At 36.7% G+C, this 17699-nt stretch overlaps 1 protein-coding gene and 1 pseudogene across 2 annotated transcripts in view; one reads left to right on the top strand and one right to left on the bottom strand.

Annotated features, from left to right (window-relative positions):
- LOC149237483 (isocitrate lyase-like) overlaps positions 1–4659 on the top strand; it is a 55086-nt pseudogene extending 50427 nt beyond the window's left edge. Inside the window, exons 2-5 of the transcript XR_016245921.1 lie at positions 1734–1848; positions 2265–3838; positions 4413–4473; positions 4656–4659. The product of XR_016245921.1 is annotated as an isocitrate lyase-like (transcript). The remainder of the gene's footprint in view (positions 1–1733; positions 1849–2264; positions 3839–4412; positions 4474–4655) is intronic.
- On the bottom strand, positions 4475–5319 carry LOC149237482 (4-coumarate--CoA ligase-like 2). The gene is made up of 2 exons (XM_089372659.1): positions 5260–5319; positions 4475–4923 (listed from the first exon to the last, which is right to left on the bottom strand). Exons 1-2 carry the CDS (start codon positions 5270–5272, stop codon positions 4754–4756), a joined length of 183 nt encoding a protein of 60 aa, XP_089228785.1. The 5' UTR covers positions 5273–5319; the 3' UTR covers positions 4475–4753.
- Between the last annotated feature and the right edge of the window lie 12380 nt (positions 5320–17699).

The following is a 17699-nucleotide window of genomic DNA, read 5'->3' as shown; positions in this document are numbered from 1 at the left end:
CACATTGATCATGTTTTTTAAATTATTTTATCAATAAGCATGATTTTAATGCTATGATTATCATATGGTTATTATTATTGCAATAATTTGACTTAACAATAATTAAAAAACCCATGAAAGAAAATGTGTTGTGAATTTCTTATCTAGACTGATGATTTCTATAGATGAAGGCATGTTCGATGATCACTTCCCATATTATCATCAGTTTGTGTATGAACATATATTCCCTAGTTTTCTAACATACCCAACTTCCTAACTACTAGAAATATTCGTCGACATTTATCCTATAGGGAGAGATGTAAGGTCATCAAGATAAGTGTATTTTACACATGGATTATGCATTATTTATTCAAGATGAGACCTAATTATATAATAAGAATATGTTTGAATTAGGATAATGCCTAATAGAATAGATATCATACATCACTTCAGTCAAAACAATTTTCATAATGGAGTAGTGAAGCTATAATACATTCCCACTAATCAATAGGCAACTAACATTCTAACCAATATGTTAGTGAAAGAGAAATTTGAAGCATTCAAATATAGACATGTCTTGGCTCACAATTCCTTCATCACTAAAAGGGAGTTTTGAGGAATATACCTTGAGTATGATATTTTTCAATAGGTTAAGTGTAAACATCTGAGAATTAGTTTAAGACAACTTATACTCACTACTTAGTAAATGTGTGAAATAATACCATCTTGTAATTTCACTTAAATAACTAAAATTGATAACATAATTCCCTATATTGTTTATCTTTAGAGATTTAAATGAAATATTCTAGATCTTTAAAATATTTTTAAATGTGTCTAAATTTTATCCATACTGTGCATTATTAAGAGAATGTGGTTGCTACAATTCAGTATATTAGTTGTTAGGATTGAGAAGATTAGTCATCTATCTCAATGAATAAATAACACAATCTAGGAGAAGTTGAAACACACATCAGAACTCCTAATAGAGGAAAATACCAAGAGAAGAAGGAGAGAGGATTTGATAGAAGAAAGAGTAGATATGTTGTAGAAAAAAATAAGAGAAAATCCTGACAATAGTAACATCATAGTTATTGTAACAAAAAACAAGAAGGAATCCCTACAATAGTACCATCATAGTTGTACATAAATAGTTGTTGCATTCTTTCCTCAATTAACAAATACTATATTTTAGTAGGTTATACTTGTTTCCTATGTAGTATTTGGATTTTACTATATTGTTGCTAAATTGAATAATAATCGTATCATTAGAATGATAAACATAATTGAAAGAGAAAATAACCATACATGTGTTTTATTTATATACTTCTTTCATTATACATTTTCAGGCAATGTGTGATTGTTTCATGTTGAAAAATATTCATTTATGTGATTAAATAGGTTCCAATTTAATCTATTTAATTAAAAGAAGCATGAGACAATAATCATTGACAACTTAAATATTTACAATTACAATTGAATAGTTTTAAAATTTATCAATATGTTAGTGATTCAATATTATAATTATTTAATATTATGCGTTAATTTACACAATGTTAATAAAAGAAAGTAATTGTTTAAGTAATTGTATTCTTTACACAATTTACACAATTTATCAGTAGCTTAGAATACAAATCACATGCATGGGCTCCCAGTGCTAGCTATCCTAGAAACCATTCGTTAATTCAAAATCCACCTGATGTATTCGATAGTATCTTCTAATCAATGGTAATACTTATATGAAATCCTTTATGCAGTGAAAGCCTCCATGCAGTTCGTATATCGATTGTGAGTTTCTGGTCAAGGTCGGATTCTGATAAAGATGGCAGAAGTTTGTTTATATCTATGTCAGGAGAGCAATTTGAAGAATGTGTATGAGTTTTCAACAGTAAAATTGAAAGTATAGGCAAAACATTATGAAATAGATAAAACTGGTCTTGGTTTGCTATTTACTAAGACTTATTTAGATGACCAAAAATGAATTTTGAATTGAAAAGGTGAAACTATAGACAACAATATGAAATATAAAAAAATTGGTTTCAGTTTGCTCTTTACAAGAAGTCTTTACATGGCCAACTCTGATTTTTTGTTGAAAACTTTTTCTGAATTTTGGTTGAAAACATTGCTCATTATAGCATAGATTATATCTAATAACCATGTTCTTCCAGAGTAAAATCTCAGCCATTTTGGGGCTAAATTTGATTTGAAACATGAAGCTAAGCCTAAACTGCGTCATTGCACTATTAGAGTGTAAAACTTATATAGATTGTGGAATGAGTGTGCTGCAGATGATGGACGAGGAAGCAAAAATTGAGGCAGAAGTAGCAGAGGTCCAAACATGGTGGAACTCAGAGCGATTTCACCTGACACAGAGGCCATACACTGCAAAGCATGTAGTTCGTCTGAGAGGCACCATGCACCAGAGCTATGTGTCAAACGAGCTGGCCAAAAAGCTATGGAGGACACTCAAAACCCACTAGGTGAATAAAACAGCTTCTCAGACATTTGGGGCTCTGGATCCAGTGCAGGTTGCCATGATGGCCAAGTACTTGGATACAATCTATGTCTCTTGGTGGCAGTGTTCTTCCACTCACACGTCCACAAATGAACCAGGCCCTGATCTTGCGGACTATCCCTATGACACTGTCCCTAACAAAGTGGAGCACCTCTTCTTTGCCCAGCAATATCACGATAGAAAACAGAGGGAGGCCATAATGAGTATGAGCAGAGAAGATTGATTACCTCAGGCCCATCATCGCAAATGGAGACACTGGTTTTGGTGGGACAACTGCAACAGTTAAGCTTTGTAAGCTCTTTGTAGAAAGGGTTGCAGCAGGGGTGCACATTGAGGATCAGGCCTCTGTGACAAAAAAGTGTGGTCACATGGCTGGCAAAGTCTTGGTTTCTACTGCAGAGCATATCAATAGGCTTGTGGCTGGCCGGTTGCAATTTGATATCATGGGAGTAGAGACTGTTCTCATAGCTAGAACGGATGTAGTAGCAGCAACTTTGATTCAGACCAATATTGATGGGAGAGACCATCCTTTTATTCTTGGGGTCACCAACCCCAAGCTTAAGGGAAGGCCTTTTGGCAACTGTGTTGGCAGAAGCCATTGCTAATGGCAAAACTGGCACAGAGTTGCAAGATGTAGAGGATAAATGGATGGGTATGGCCAATTTGAGGTTGTTTTCTGACATTGTAGGGGATGCTATTAGGAGCCTGGCTATCCCACAACAAAAGAAGGATAATAGGATCAATCTTTGGTTCAACAAGATTGATCAGCTCCCCAACTTTGAAGCCTGGGAACTGGCCGAGAAATTGGGGGTTTCTGATGTGTTTTGGGATTGGGATCTTCCTAGAACCAGAGAAGGGTTTTATAGGTTCCAAGGTTCCACCAAGGCTGCTATTCTCAGGGGTTGGGCTTTTGCCCCCATGCAGACCTAATTTGGATGGAGACATCAAGCCCCGACATGGTAGAATGTAAGGAGTTTGCACAAGGGGTGAAATCAAAGCATCCAGACCTGATGTTGGCCTACAATTTGTCACCTTCTTTCAATTGGGATGCTTCTCGCATGAGCGATGAACAGATGATGAACTTCATTCCTCAAATAGCACAGTTGGGCTTTTGCTAGCAGTTCATCACTCTGGCTGGATTCCATGCCGATGCATTAGTCATCGACACCTTTGCAAGGGACTATGCCAAGAAGGGCATGCTGGCTTACGTCCAGCAGATTCAAAGACAAGAAAGGGCTAATGGGGTTGACACTCTCGCCCACCAGAAGTGGTCTGGTGCTAATTACTATGATACTCTTCTCAAGACTGTGCAGGGTGGGATCTCTGCCACTGCTGCAATGGGTAAAGGTAAAATTGCATTCCTGTTATCAATATCAGTTTCCAAGTTCCCTATTCTTTTAACATTCGAAAGTGATTTTGTTTGTATTAGTTTTTATTTTGAAAACTCAGTCCCCAGGTATTTGATCTTAATAGCTTGCGTGTTTACATGTAGATCCTTGACCACCACATTCAAAGCAGTGATTTTTCCAACAAATGACTGAAATTAGCATAGAATACTAAGAGAAGCAGAATAGAAAAGAAGTTCAAATTTGAATGGGGTTATTACCTGAATTTTTTTAATTTAGGATAAAAGATTGTACATTACACTTACAGAACATGAATAGTTTATGAATATGGGAAGTTTGCATGGTAGATAACAAATAACCAAAAGCTCTTCACACCCTGTTTTGAGATTACATTGTTATGCAACAATCTTTAACTATAGAGTTGAATTGCATTTGTTGATGTTATAGGCATGACAATGCATTATAGAACAGAAATGAATTGCATCTGTTGATGTTATAGGCATGACAATGCATTATAGAACAGAAATTCCATGAGTCTTGAATGTAATTCCATGCTTGTGTTTTTGTCCTTGCAGGAGTAACTGAAGATCAATTCAAGGTAGATGCATGGAGTAGTGATGGAAGAACACTATATCGGTGTGAACATATGCATATGCAACCAAATGAAACACGTGAAAGTTTGAGATACATGTTAATTGAACCAAATGAACACAGGCAAAGTTTACAAAATATAGGCTGGTATAAGAACAATATAGAGCGATGCAAAATAATGATTTATATTCTCCTTTTAGTCAATTGATTCACATTTTTGCTAATAGCTGAATCAGAATCCCCTCTCCAGACAAAATAATATTCTGCCTGAGCTTCTGTTATTCAATTCACTTGCCCAAAAAATGAAATGGAGAGCTGGGAAATCTCACGGTATTACTGCAGAGTCTTCAATCTGTGGATTGCACAGCAGAAGCTCTTTTAGTCTGTCTACAATATATACTTGCCCTTCTTCATTGACACGACAAATATCTCCAGAGTGCAACCAACCTTCTGAATCTATAGCCGATGATGTAGCTTCTTTGTTCTTGTAGTATTCTGTAGAGATTCAGAAGCTGATCAGATCAAATTTTGACAGTTCAGAAATGAAACTCTGGTGGAAAAACGGTGATGGCTAGCATGAAATTATCCTTCTACTCTATCCAGAACAAATGAAGGCGCTACTTTCCTAGGAGATCCCTAAAGGATCTAATGTGGGCTTTACAAAGGAAAATAGGTAAGTTATATGTCAATTCAGAGTAAAATCATAGCTTAGTAGTGGATTTAATTTTACAGATGGTGTAACTGTTTTCTGCTCATAAAAATCTTGAAGGATGCTAATAAAATTCATATAATCTCATACATATTTTACATTATATCCTAATGTGTTTTTACCTTTCATGACCATAGGGCCTCGGAAGCATAATTCGCCTCTTCTGTTGGGAGGCAAGGGCTTCCCCGTTACAATATCAACTACCTTAGCCTCCACATTAGGGACTAGTATGCCTACTGAACCGTAATGCTTGATGTCGTTTCCTTCACTCTTTATGACTGAACCACTCATCTCAGTCATTCCATACATCTGCAGAAATGATGAGTAGAACAATCAGGTAAAAACCAGTTATAAATTGAAAGGGAAACTTTTCAACAACAGAAATGCTCACTAGATTCAGGTAAACTGGGAGATAAATTCTACTAGGGTGATTCGTCCATCAAGCCTTTGTATTTATAAGTATACACAGCATTGCAAATATCAACATGAACGTATGCTCATCTCAGGTCTAAAGAGGAGGATGCATATGAAATCTTCAGACGTTCCTCCAAGCTAGAGCAAAGCATTGGACAGAGAAATAAAGAGTAGTCCTATAAACCCTGGTAACCTTGCCTTTTTTGAACCAATCTTAATTAAAATCATTTGAGATGTTTGAATCAACCATCTAAAAAAACTGGTATCTCAATTTGAATTTACATATTACAAAGTTCATGTAACGTTATTTGGGCATACCTTGTCTGCAGGAACATCATGATAAACATTTACTGAGCCAGAATAGAAGATTGTCAGCTATGCGCCTGCTGGCTTTTCAGAAACACTGGCAACAGCCCTTCAAAACCAAAAATGCCCATAGATTTTTCAATCCACAATGAAACTAAAGATAATTGGCATTCCGCATGAACCATACAGAGAGTAAGATAATATATTTACAAACCTTAAACTAAAATCACAACTTAACATCAGCATTGACAATCATATTACCCTGGTATAGTGGTTCTGGTGGACGCTCCAATAACAGGCAAGAAGGAATGTTGTCCAGCTAAGGGCATTCCTTGAAACTGTCTCACCAAAGTAGTTGTTATTATATTTAAACATAAATTGAAGTTCATTAAAATTATTAGTAAAGTGAATATGCCGGTTAGAAAAATGAATACGATAGGCTGCCAAATGTTGCATGCACAAAGAAACGTGGCCACATGTTAGCAACGTAAAGTGTCTTCTCGTACACAAGACCAACCAAACAGCAAGAACCAACTGCTGCAAGCTGTGGTTTTGTGGTCTGTATCACCGCCAAAAGTATCGCTGCAGCTACCAGAGAAAGGAATTTCCACGACCCAAATACACGTTCATTTAGAAACTCTCTTTCAGCAATCTAACATCTTCTTCGCTGTCGATCATCCCGTTTATGAAATCGGTGTATCGTGTGAAAACCAGCGCACCCGGAGCCGCAGAAGATTCAAATGCCACCAGATTTCTCAAGATTACCTCCGTGTTGGCATGCAACCTTACTTTGGGGAGGTAAATCGTGGCAGTCTTCTCATCAAATTGTATTGTGGTGAGGTCGTCGTCCGTAGCAATGTATTTCACTCCCGCAGAGGATAAAGCGGCCACGGATGGAATAGCTAGTTCGTCTCGTGTGGGCGGTATGATCTTTTTGGTGGATTCTTGGCCCTCCCCCTTTTCGGCTCCCTCTGCATCCTCCTCCTCATATTTAATCTCATCTTGATCTACAAAAAGAGACAAGGGTTTCTTCAGAGCACTCAGAGCAGGTAGATTCCCAATAATAGAAAGAATATGTAAGGGCAACTTCATCAGAAATTGCAGAGGCCTCCTGTTCAGCAATCGCCGATGCAAATCTGTAAGAAATCGAAAGGGACCTACCTTAATAGAGGACAAAGTCTTCCACAGCAAACTGAAAGCCTGTTTAACGGTTGACATGTTCTCTGTATCAGCTGTATCTTTCCCCTCCTCAGTTAAGTTAAATTTTGATTGCTCAAAGCAGGGACGATAGTGTAATATAGCACCTCAAGCACATGCCCTTTCTCTTTCTCGTTTATATGGAGCTTTGAATCCTCGGGCAACTTGAAGCTGAAAGGCGATAATTCTTGGCACACAAGCCTCAGCCTCTCTTCTGCCTTGGCTCTAGAACCCAATTGCAACTCCAAAATATTTTGCAAAAGAAAGAGCGGCAATTGTTTTTCCAGCATCATGAGATCTCTGAAAATGGAGTTGTGGGTAGAACCAGTGCCAGTCGGATGTAAGACTCGCCCAACCTAGGTAAGTTTTTCATATGCCCTTTATTCCTAGCAAGATCTATTTCAAAAGCAGCAAGCAGCTCCACTAATATGAAATTAATATGAAATCCTGTCTTAAAGATAGTTCATAGAGGTCGCCATACCTGAAAGCAACTCTCAGCAACTCTCGTGAGCTAGACAGAAAGCTACTACCAGAGCTAGCGTAATACAGCACCTCAAGCACATTCTAGAGAAAGCTTCCAAGTCCAGCCACAGAGCAGCTTTTGTAAAACGCTCAAACAAACTCAGTCGAGGCTCTGAGAGAAAACCCTTATAGAACCTCATTACCCACCCGTCAATGCCAGCCGAGAGACAGCGATGCAACTGTTAATACCCTGCAACAACACAACAATACATGTCAATACCCTGCAACCTTAGCATATACTTTACGAAATAACGAAACCTCTTTACTAAATAGCCAATTAATGCTAAACTGGGATAACGAAACTGGCCATAATTTGCAACTTAACCTATGTTCGGGCCTCTTCCGCCTCGGGATGAGGCCAAATAAGATGAGAAACGTTAAGGCCGAATCTGACTTTGGTTATCTGCATAGAAGACCTCACCGGACTTTAGTATAAGCGCAGAATAACAGACGGGGAAAGCACTCAACTAATGCTAAGTCGACATTGAACGATTACAATAGTCCCTGCCGGATGCCAGATGGCAGGGACTAATAAGATTGTTCGAATAACATCACAAGCCAAAAAAAGACTGCATCAAAGCTAACGAATCGTCTTTCGAATAAACAAAATGTATGCAACTAAATTCCACGAGGGAAGTTCAAACAAAAAGACTAGTCTTTTAACACGAACAAACTTGATTAAGCATTCTACGTGAATTTAACATCTCTTCACTTACATAATCTTGGTTCTAAATCGGATAGGAGGACACCATAACCTATTCTTGCTTCCTAAGTGATGTAATAGATCTAAATCATTTATCCCATCGATTATTATTATCAAACTTTCAAAAATTATATTTATATATATGTATTTTTGTTAAATTGTATTATACATATATATATTTATTTATTTTTGTTAAATTGTATAATATCTATATATGATTATAATATTTTGTTGAAGGATTATTTTAATGTGGAGAAGGTGTATTATTATTTCTATATTTGATATGACTTTAGTAGATAGTTTTTATAGAATTAAAAAGGAAATGTAATTAAAGGTAAATATTTTCTTACATTATTCATATGTGACATAGAGGTAATAAGTGATATTTCAAAATTTTTATTTTGATGTGAGTAATATACAAAATATTTCATTGTTATATATATATATATATATATATATATATATATATCAAAATCTTGAATAATACTGAGAGGGGGAGGGGGGCGAATTAATATAGTGTTTTATGAACAATTTTACCAATTTTTTATTTTTTTTACAAATCTTGAATTACTGTTCTACTAGTAGCTCAATGTATACTTGTAAATCAACACATAAGTATATCAATCATATGAATAGCATGCACGAGTAATAAGCAATAACTAATCATGAAAGCACAACAACATAAATCATCAACAAATGAGAGACAATATATGATGTTGGGTCCCTATAATACTAGTGATTACCCCATTATTATTGTAGTTATACCCCTTATTAATATTGTTGTGCCCCTATTTCCCCCATATTGTTATTACAGTGTCCCACAGAATCCCTCTATTGTTATTTTTGTGGCTTTATATTATTATTGTTAGGTCGGCTGGATTATATTGTGACTTCTTAGAGTCCTATATATAGAAAGGAGGTTTTGTCATTTGAATCATCCATGAATTGTTCCTTTATGTAATGTAAAGCAGGTTTCCCCCTCGAAGAGGTTGAATTCTAAAGCATTGATCTATCTTTTCTATCTTTTCTTGAGCTGGTTTCATAACATTTGGTATCAGATCTTTGGATTCTAGGGTTTCGCTGCTCGAAACAGGTCATCGTGGAATTTTCTCTATAGTTTTTTTTCTGCGACGTTTTAGCAGTTGAAAAAAAAATCCATTTGAGAAGAAATCGTGCTGAACCTCGGGGCTGAATTTCAGAGCTTTTCGCACTATATTTGCGGAGATATGATCTGAGGAAGTTGGTCTTTTTGCAGAATCCTGAATTACATTCCAAACAGGTGACCTGGGGAAAAGCGTCATAACTTTCGCTCTGGGGATCGGATTGAAATTTCGTCAGAAGGTACAGAAAGAGGACGGACTCTAGTTTCTTGTATGCATTTTTCAGATCCAAAGGTCGAAAAAGTGACTCGTGCCACATTGTACAAGTTTTCTCTACTGAACTAGTCTATAATCAAGTCACTGTGGGAGATTTCACATAGCTCTTCTGTGGAGAATCCAATTTGGGTCAGACTTGTAGCATTGGAAAGAGGACATAGAGGGCTATTGTAGGTCACAAATTCAAAACTAGATAATCAAAATGTATAGAGATACATCAGAGACAATATCGATCTCCTACAAAGTGAAAAAATGTGTGTAGATTTTCTTAAATTTTTGCTTAAGATCGGTTTGAAAATTATTTTGAAGGAATTATTATCGGTAACTGATGCCCCGAGGAAAGAAAATTCAAACACCTAGTAAGGAACTTGAAAGCTCTAGCATGACTCATGAAGAAGAGGAAGAAATGCTACATGATATATCAAAATTACAAGAACAAGTGCAACAAATGTCACGCTCACAAAAGCTAACAGAAGATAAGATAAATGGCATGGGATCTAAGATAAAGGGTATGGAAGCTAAGATAAATGATTGGAAGACATATTTGAAGACAAACATGGAAGAATTGAAGATAGATTTGAACACAAACTTGAAGATAGGCATGACAGATATGAAGACAGATTTGACAAATTTTCTACAAGAAATACTTACTAATGGTGAAAAGGTAGTAAAGGAAACTCATGATGCGAACAAAAGAAATGTTAATCATGATATCATAGACTCTAATGTTGGATCGAAGACTCACCATATTCCAAAAATCGATATGAGGAAGTTTGATGGCAAGGATCCCCCCACATGGATATTACAGATGGAGCAATTCTTCGATCTCAATAATGTGCAAAACACACAAAAGGTACGTATGGCAACTTTATATTTGGAACCAAATCAGTTTGTATGGTATCAATGGCTTTGCTCTCGTAAACAATTTATCACTTGGGCAATTTTTACGGAAGAATTGATAGCACATTATGAGGATACAAAAAGCAACACTTTTTTTAGCCAATTGATAAGTCTCAAACAAAAGGGTTCAATAATGGACATTGAGGAGTTCCAAAAATTGAAAATAAGGGTAAAAGATATTCCAGAGGAGCATAGGATTGATGTGTTCATAGGGTCTTTAAAGGATAATATCCAACATGATGTTCGCCTTTGGGAACCTGATTCATTAGAGAAGGCATTCAGGTTAGCAAGAAAAATGGAAAGAAAAATTATGGCAACCAGGAAGCATACCACTCACAACTATAAAGATGGAAGTGTTGTTGCCCCTAGTCTTCCACAACCTATAAGGTTGACACCACAACAATTGGAAGAAAAAAGGCAAAAGGGCTTTGTTACAGTTGTGATAGCAAATACACTAAAGGTCATAAGTGTGCTGAGAAGAAATTATTCTACATAGATTGTGAAGAGGAAGAAGAAAAGGAGCAAGAAAGGTCAAAAGAAGAGGATATACTCCAGGAACAAAGCCTAGATGAAGAACAAATAAATCCGACCATATCTTGTAATGCATTGGCGGGAATTACCACTCCTCAAACCATCAAGATAGAAGGACAAATCAAGAAGAAAAAGGTAATAGTGTTGATTGATTCAGGAAGCACCCACAATTTTATTCATTGTAGGGTAGCAAAAGAATTGAATTGCTTCCTATATCCAGCACCAGAGTGTCAAGTGATGATTGCAAATGGAGGAACAATAAATTGCTCTGGAAAGTGCCATAATATCAAGCTATCCATGGGAGAATATGTATTGACTAGCCCAATGCTTTCCATTCCAATGGGAGGTGCTGATGTTGTACTAGGAGTCCAATGGCTACAATCCTTGGGTACAATAGCTTTTAATTTTCAAGAACTTTTCATCAAATTTTCTACGGAAGGAAAGGAAGTTGAATTAAGGGGTATTGCAGGGAAACCAGGAAAGATAATCAGCTCTAATGGTATGACAAAGCTTCTAAAAAAGGAGCAAAGAGGTGTAATTGCACAATTATGTTCGCTAGATGTTTCCACATTGGAATCATCTATTTCTCCAGATCTCCAAAAAGTCCTGGACAATCATTCCAAGGTATTTGAGACTCCCAAAGGTCTCCCACCTATGCGTGATCATGATCATGCTATTCATCTGATTCCAGGAAGTGTTCCTCCAAACATCAGGCCGTACAGATATCCCTATGTCCAAAAAAGTGAAATTGAACGTATGGTTGCAGAAATGCTAGAGGCTGGTATAATTCAACCGAGTCAAAGTTCTTTCTTTGCTCCAGTAGTATTGGTGCACAAGAAGGATGGATCATGGCGCATGTGTCCGGATTATAGGGAGCTCAACAAGCTCACTATTAAAGATAAGTTCCCCATTCCTGTCATTGATGAATTACTGGATGAATTGCATGGATCAATTTACTTCACCAAGTTGGATCTTCGTTCAGGATATCATCAAATCAGAATGAAGATTGAAGACATTCCGAAAACAGCATTTAGAACTCATGAGGGTCATTATGAATTTTTGGTCATGCCTTTTGGCCTTACCAATGCACCTTCAACATTTCAAGGTTTGATGAATTCAATTTTCAAACCATTCCTTAGAAAATTTGTGTTAGTATTTTTTGATGATATACTAATCTACAAAAAGTCTTGGAAGGATCATGTTGAACATGTTGACAGGGTGCTACAACTATTGGAGGAGAAACAATTATATGCAAAAAGATCCAAATGTTTCTTTGGAGTCCAGGAGGTGGAATATTTGGGTCATATTGTATCTCATGAAGGAGTTAAGGTAGACCCTAGCAAAATTAAAGCCATTAAGGAATGGAAAATCCCCACATCCATAAAGCATCTGCGAGGATTTCTTGGGTTGACAGGGTATTATCGCAAGTTTGTTAAGAATTATGGGAGAATAGCAGCACCTCTAACAACATTATTGAAGAAAGATGCATTTTCATGGACTCCAGAAGCAACAAAGGCCTTTGAACATCTTAAAGAGGCAATGTGCCAAGCACCGGTCTTAGCTACACCAGACTTCACAAAAACCTTTATTGTGGAATGTGATGCTTCAGGAAATGGAATTGGTGTTGTTCTAATGCAAGATGAAAGACCCATTGCTTTTGAAAGTCGTCCAATCAAGGGAAAGTTTTTAAGCAAAGCTATTTATGAGAAGGAAATGTTGGCAATACTCCATGCACTTAAGAAATGGCGACCCTACCTAATGGGAAGACACTTCAAGGTAAAAACCGATCATGATAGCCTTAAATACTTTTTAGAACAAAGATTATCCTCTGAAGAGCAACAAAAGTGGGTCACAAAGATGTTGGGTTATGACTTTGAAATCATCTACAAAAAAGGGAAGCAAAATGTGGTGGCAGATGCACTCTCAAGAAAGGATGAGGATGTGGAAGCATTGTTGTGCGCCATTTCTATTATCCAACCAGATTGGATAAACGAAGCAAGGGAGGAATGGAAGAATGACGAAGAAGTGTGGGCACTTATTCGAAAGCTACAACAAGATTCCAGTATGTCTGATACATTTAGCTGGCAAAATGATTCGTTATGGTACAAAGATCGCTTATACCTCTGTAAGAATTCCCAGCTAAAACAAAAAATTCTTATGGAATTGCACACTTCTCCCTTAGGAGGGCACTCGAGATTTTTAAAAACTTACCACAGGGTTAAGAAGGAATTTTTTTGGGATGGCCTTAAATCAGATATTCAAAAGTTTGTGGCAGAATGTTTGGTTTGCCAACAAAATAAAGTTGAAACAATTAAGACACCGGGTCTATTACAACCTTTATCCATTCCAAGCCAATGTTGGGAGGAGGTTTCAATGGATTTTATCACAGGTTTACCCAAGTCTGAGGGAAAGAGTGTCATCATGGTGGTAGTTGACAGACTTACCAAGTATGCACACTTTTGTGCATTATCACATCCATTTAAAGCCAGTACAGTTTCTACTGCATTTATGGAAACAATTCAAAAGCTACATGGAAACCCAAAGATTATTGTAAGTGACAGAGATCCCATTTTCACTGGAAATTTTTGGACAGAATTATTTTCTTGTCTTGGTACTCAGTTAGCTCATAGCTCATCTTATCATCCTCAATCTGATGGGCAAACTGAGATAGTAAACAAATGTTTGGAAGGATATCTTCGTTGCTTTGTATCTGATAAACAAACACAATGGGTCAAATGGTTGCCTCTGGCTGAATGGTGGTATAACACTTCCTTCCATACAGCAACAAAAATGACCCCATTTATGGCACTTTATGGGTATCAACCACCATCCATCACATCATATTTAAGAGAAAATTCTAAGGTTCAGGTAGTGGAACATCACATCGAACATCAACAAAAAGTCCTCCAACTCTTAAAGGATAACCTCGTGTTGGCACAGAATAGAATGAAACAATAGGCAGATCAAAATTGCAATGAAAGAAGTTTTGATGTAGGTGATTGGGTATTCCTATGGCTACAACCATATAAGAAAATGTCCCTCAAGCAAGCTAAGAAGGATAATAAATTATCACCAAAGTATTATGGTCCGTACAAGGTGTTGCAAAAAATTGGTACTATGGCATACAAATTGGAGCTTCCTGCAGCTTCTCGATTGCACCCAATTTTCCATGTTTCATGTTTAAAGAAGGTTACTGGTGAAAAGCTCCCAGTTCAAACAATATTGCCAAAACTTGACACGGAAGGAAAAATTATATTGGAACCGAAAACAGTCATAGAAACAAGAATTCGGTAGCTACAAAATCGATCAATTTCAGAGTATCTTATCAAGTGGAAGAACTTATCCACTGAAGATTCCACATGGGAGGATGAGAATTTTATGCAGAAGTATCCAGAAGTATTCAAGCATTGAGCACAACATTTTTCGAAGGTGAGGGGCATCTTGGGTCCCTATAATACTAGTGATTACCCCATTACTATTGTAGTTATACCCCTTATTAATATTGTTGTGCCCCTATTGCCCCCATATTGTTATTACTGTGCCCCATAGAATCCCTCTATTGTTATTTTTGTGGCTTTATATTATTATTGTTAGGTCATCTGGATTATATTGTGACTCCTTAGACTCCTATATATAGAAAGGAGGTTTTGTCATTTGAATCATCCAAGAATTGTTCATTTATGTAATGTAAAGGAGGTTGCCCCCTCGAAGAGGCTGAATTCTAAGGCATTGATTTATCTTTTATATCTTTTCTTGAGCTGGTTTCATACAATATGAGGTGGATACCCAAAGGGTAAAATCCACCATTTCCACATTGTCTTTGTTTTCGTCTTTATATTAATCCCAATTCTTCTTTTACATATGAAAAACTGACCACCACCAGTTTGAAAGCCACAAATTTCCAATCATGTGAGTTACTACTCATTCTAGGACATTACGTGTATGAACTTTGTAGGCTAGCACCTATAAGAAACCACCACTCCCTTGACTTTGCAGGCTACCACCTGTTGGAAGCCACAACTCCCAAAAAAGCCTTTCTGAGCCACCCTTGGACTATCCAAAAACTACTGGATAGAAGCCACTACTCCCAAGTTCTGAGGCCGCTACTTGAAGGATGCCACTACACCCTAAATCTAGAAGCCACCACATATAGTCACTTAAGGCCCCAACCTTTAAGTGCAACTCATAAACCTATTTTAATCCATTTTCAAAGTATGGTCCATACTTCGCATATAACAAACATGAGTCGTGTTTCATCCATTTTCATATTGCACTCACTAAAAATATCTACACATATAACACTTTCTATGCCCCAACCAATCTCCTCATAACACAACCAACAACATACATATAAATACATAATCCACACATCAATCCTCTAGCATACACACTATGAACAAAACTCAATCAACAACATAGCAAATTTGAATACAAGAACTCATCCAAGTCTAAAAGATAACAACTAAAACAGAACATAAGCACAATGCTATAGCCATATGAAATATAACATGATCTATTAGTTGTGATCCCTTACATACACAATGTTAGAAATATAATAGTCCCATAGAAAACATGCTGATAATCAATATCCAATGTAGTAAGGCTTTCATCCATCAAAAGCCTTCATAAACTTGCATTAAACATTTGCAAAAACATGCAGAAAAAACTTTGCAATAAGTTGATTTCCTTTAGCAATCTGCTACATCTATGTCTCTCCACTCACAATTATTCCCTCTGCTCTACATTGAATTACTCTCTCAAATGAAGCAAGCTCTCTAACATGAATTTTCCTCTTGTAAATAAAACACCTAAAATGATTAAACAATAATGGCTCAGGGATATAGAAAGATAAACACTCTTCTTCATACTTCAGTGTCTTACACCTTCACTCAATACTCTATCATCTTCATTCAATAAGAGACTTATTTTCAAATTTAACCATCTCCCAGATGAAGGTCGGACTAGATCCACTCTAACCATCAAATACCATGTGCAAATAACATGGATAATTCTCATGGAATTAGCTGGACTGCGCATATAATACAGAAAAATCCACCTACATGGAATAATGCTCCTCTCTCATTCGGGAAGTGCACTATAATGCACCCTATAGAATCCATAAGGGTGTTATAACCCACTCTGCATAATTGATTACCTATGTTACCCTGACTTAACCCTTATGCTTGTAGCCTTGTTCCACCAAACTTCTATCTAAGCTTCAAGACATACCATGCAACTAGAGGCACTATAAAAATAATAGGGCACCATTCAGTAGACTAGTAAAAATAATAGAAATCATGATTACAAGGTTGAGCATTCATTGACATCAATGGAAACACCACATTGCCAAAAGCTCCCCCCCTTGACATTGATTTCAACATGATCTTCTCTTTTTATCCTGACCTTTGAAGTTGAGCTCAAAAATCTCTCCCCCTTTGAGATCAATAGAAAGGGGAAATACATCGCAAGGCCAACACACAATAGATATCAATAACAAGGTATAATTCCAAATGTAACATACTCCCCTTGAGTTTTTGAACACTACGTTGCCACATCATTCTGATTGCTCTGAAATATGCTCCATGTAAACATGTAATGAGATTTTAACCATTTTATCGACATTCTTGTTCATCAATGTTTTTTGTTGCAAATACCTCCTTGAGTACAAGCAAGAGGCCACTCTTCATGCCAAGGAATTCATACTCCTCATAGCCAAATGATACATAATGAAAGTACAAGGCTAGTACATGAGATATAGGGTTGTAACATGATAATACATGGTTGCAACAATGATGCTAATAACCGATACATTGTTGTCAACTCCCAAGACTCTCCTGAATGCAAGCTAAACACCAAGATGAATCCATGACAAAGGCATGGCTCTCACTCATGGCCCAACTATAGACTACTCAACCACAATGAAAATTGAGCATATATGACTAAAATTTGACTCGACATGTCTCTCTCTCCATGTATGCTTGACTCTAGGACCAGTCCACCATGAGACAAATGATAAAAACAATGAAAATATAGGGTTGAAACTTTCACTTAGCAGTGCATACATGGATAATTTAAATTGTCAACTACTATACATTCTAAAAACAATATTTCCACTCCTATGCATGACCAACACTAGAGTAACTTAGTCAATGACAATGATGAATATAAATTATTACATACAAGGATGATTCACAACTTCCAACTCATGATGACAAAGAGATAAATCTACTATAAAACAAACAAGTGAATGTATGAATGAAGTTGTTGCATAAACCATAAACCCATATATGGACACATAACTCCCCTAAGCTCATTAATATACCTCAATGAACATGTTGATCATGTGGACCTGAATGTGTAAGAAGCTCATGATAAAACATTATGTTGCTACAACAAATCGTATGCATATCCATCATGTTTCCATATTGATACTCATCATGCTACCTCATGCTTCCATAATTTTCCATGCACTCTCCCTGAGGCTATGAGAGCTTCACATGAACTTTCTTTTGTCTCACGAGCTCTGTCATGCAAGAATGGAATACAATAAGGGTTGATCTCACCTACTAAATATCTTAAGAGGAATAATTTTTCTTTGATCTCTTATTTCTTC

Source organism: Pinus tabuliformis, chromosome 8 (assembly GCF_031772625.1).
Source record: "Pinus tabuliformis cultivar Carrire ecotype Pingquan chromosome 8, CPIR1, whole genome shotgun sequence".
In the NCBI taxonomy this organism is placed as follows: Eukaryota; Viridiplantae; Streptophyta; class Pinopsida; order Pinales; family Pinaceae; genus Pinus; species Pinus tabuliformis.
This window is presented reverse-complemented; position numbering and strand designations above follow the sequence as displayed.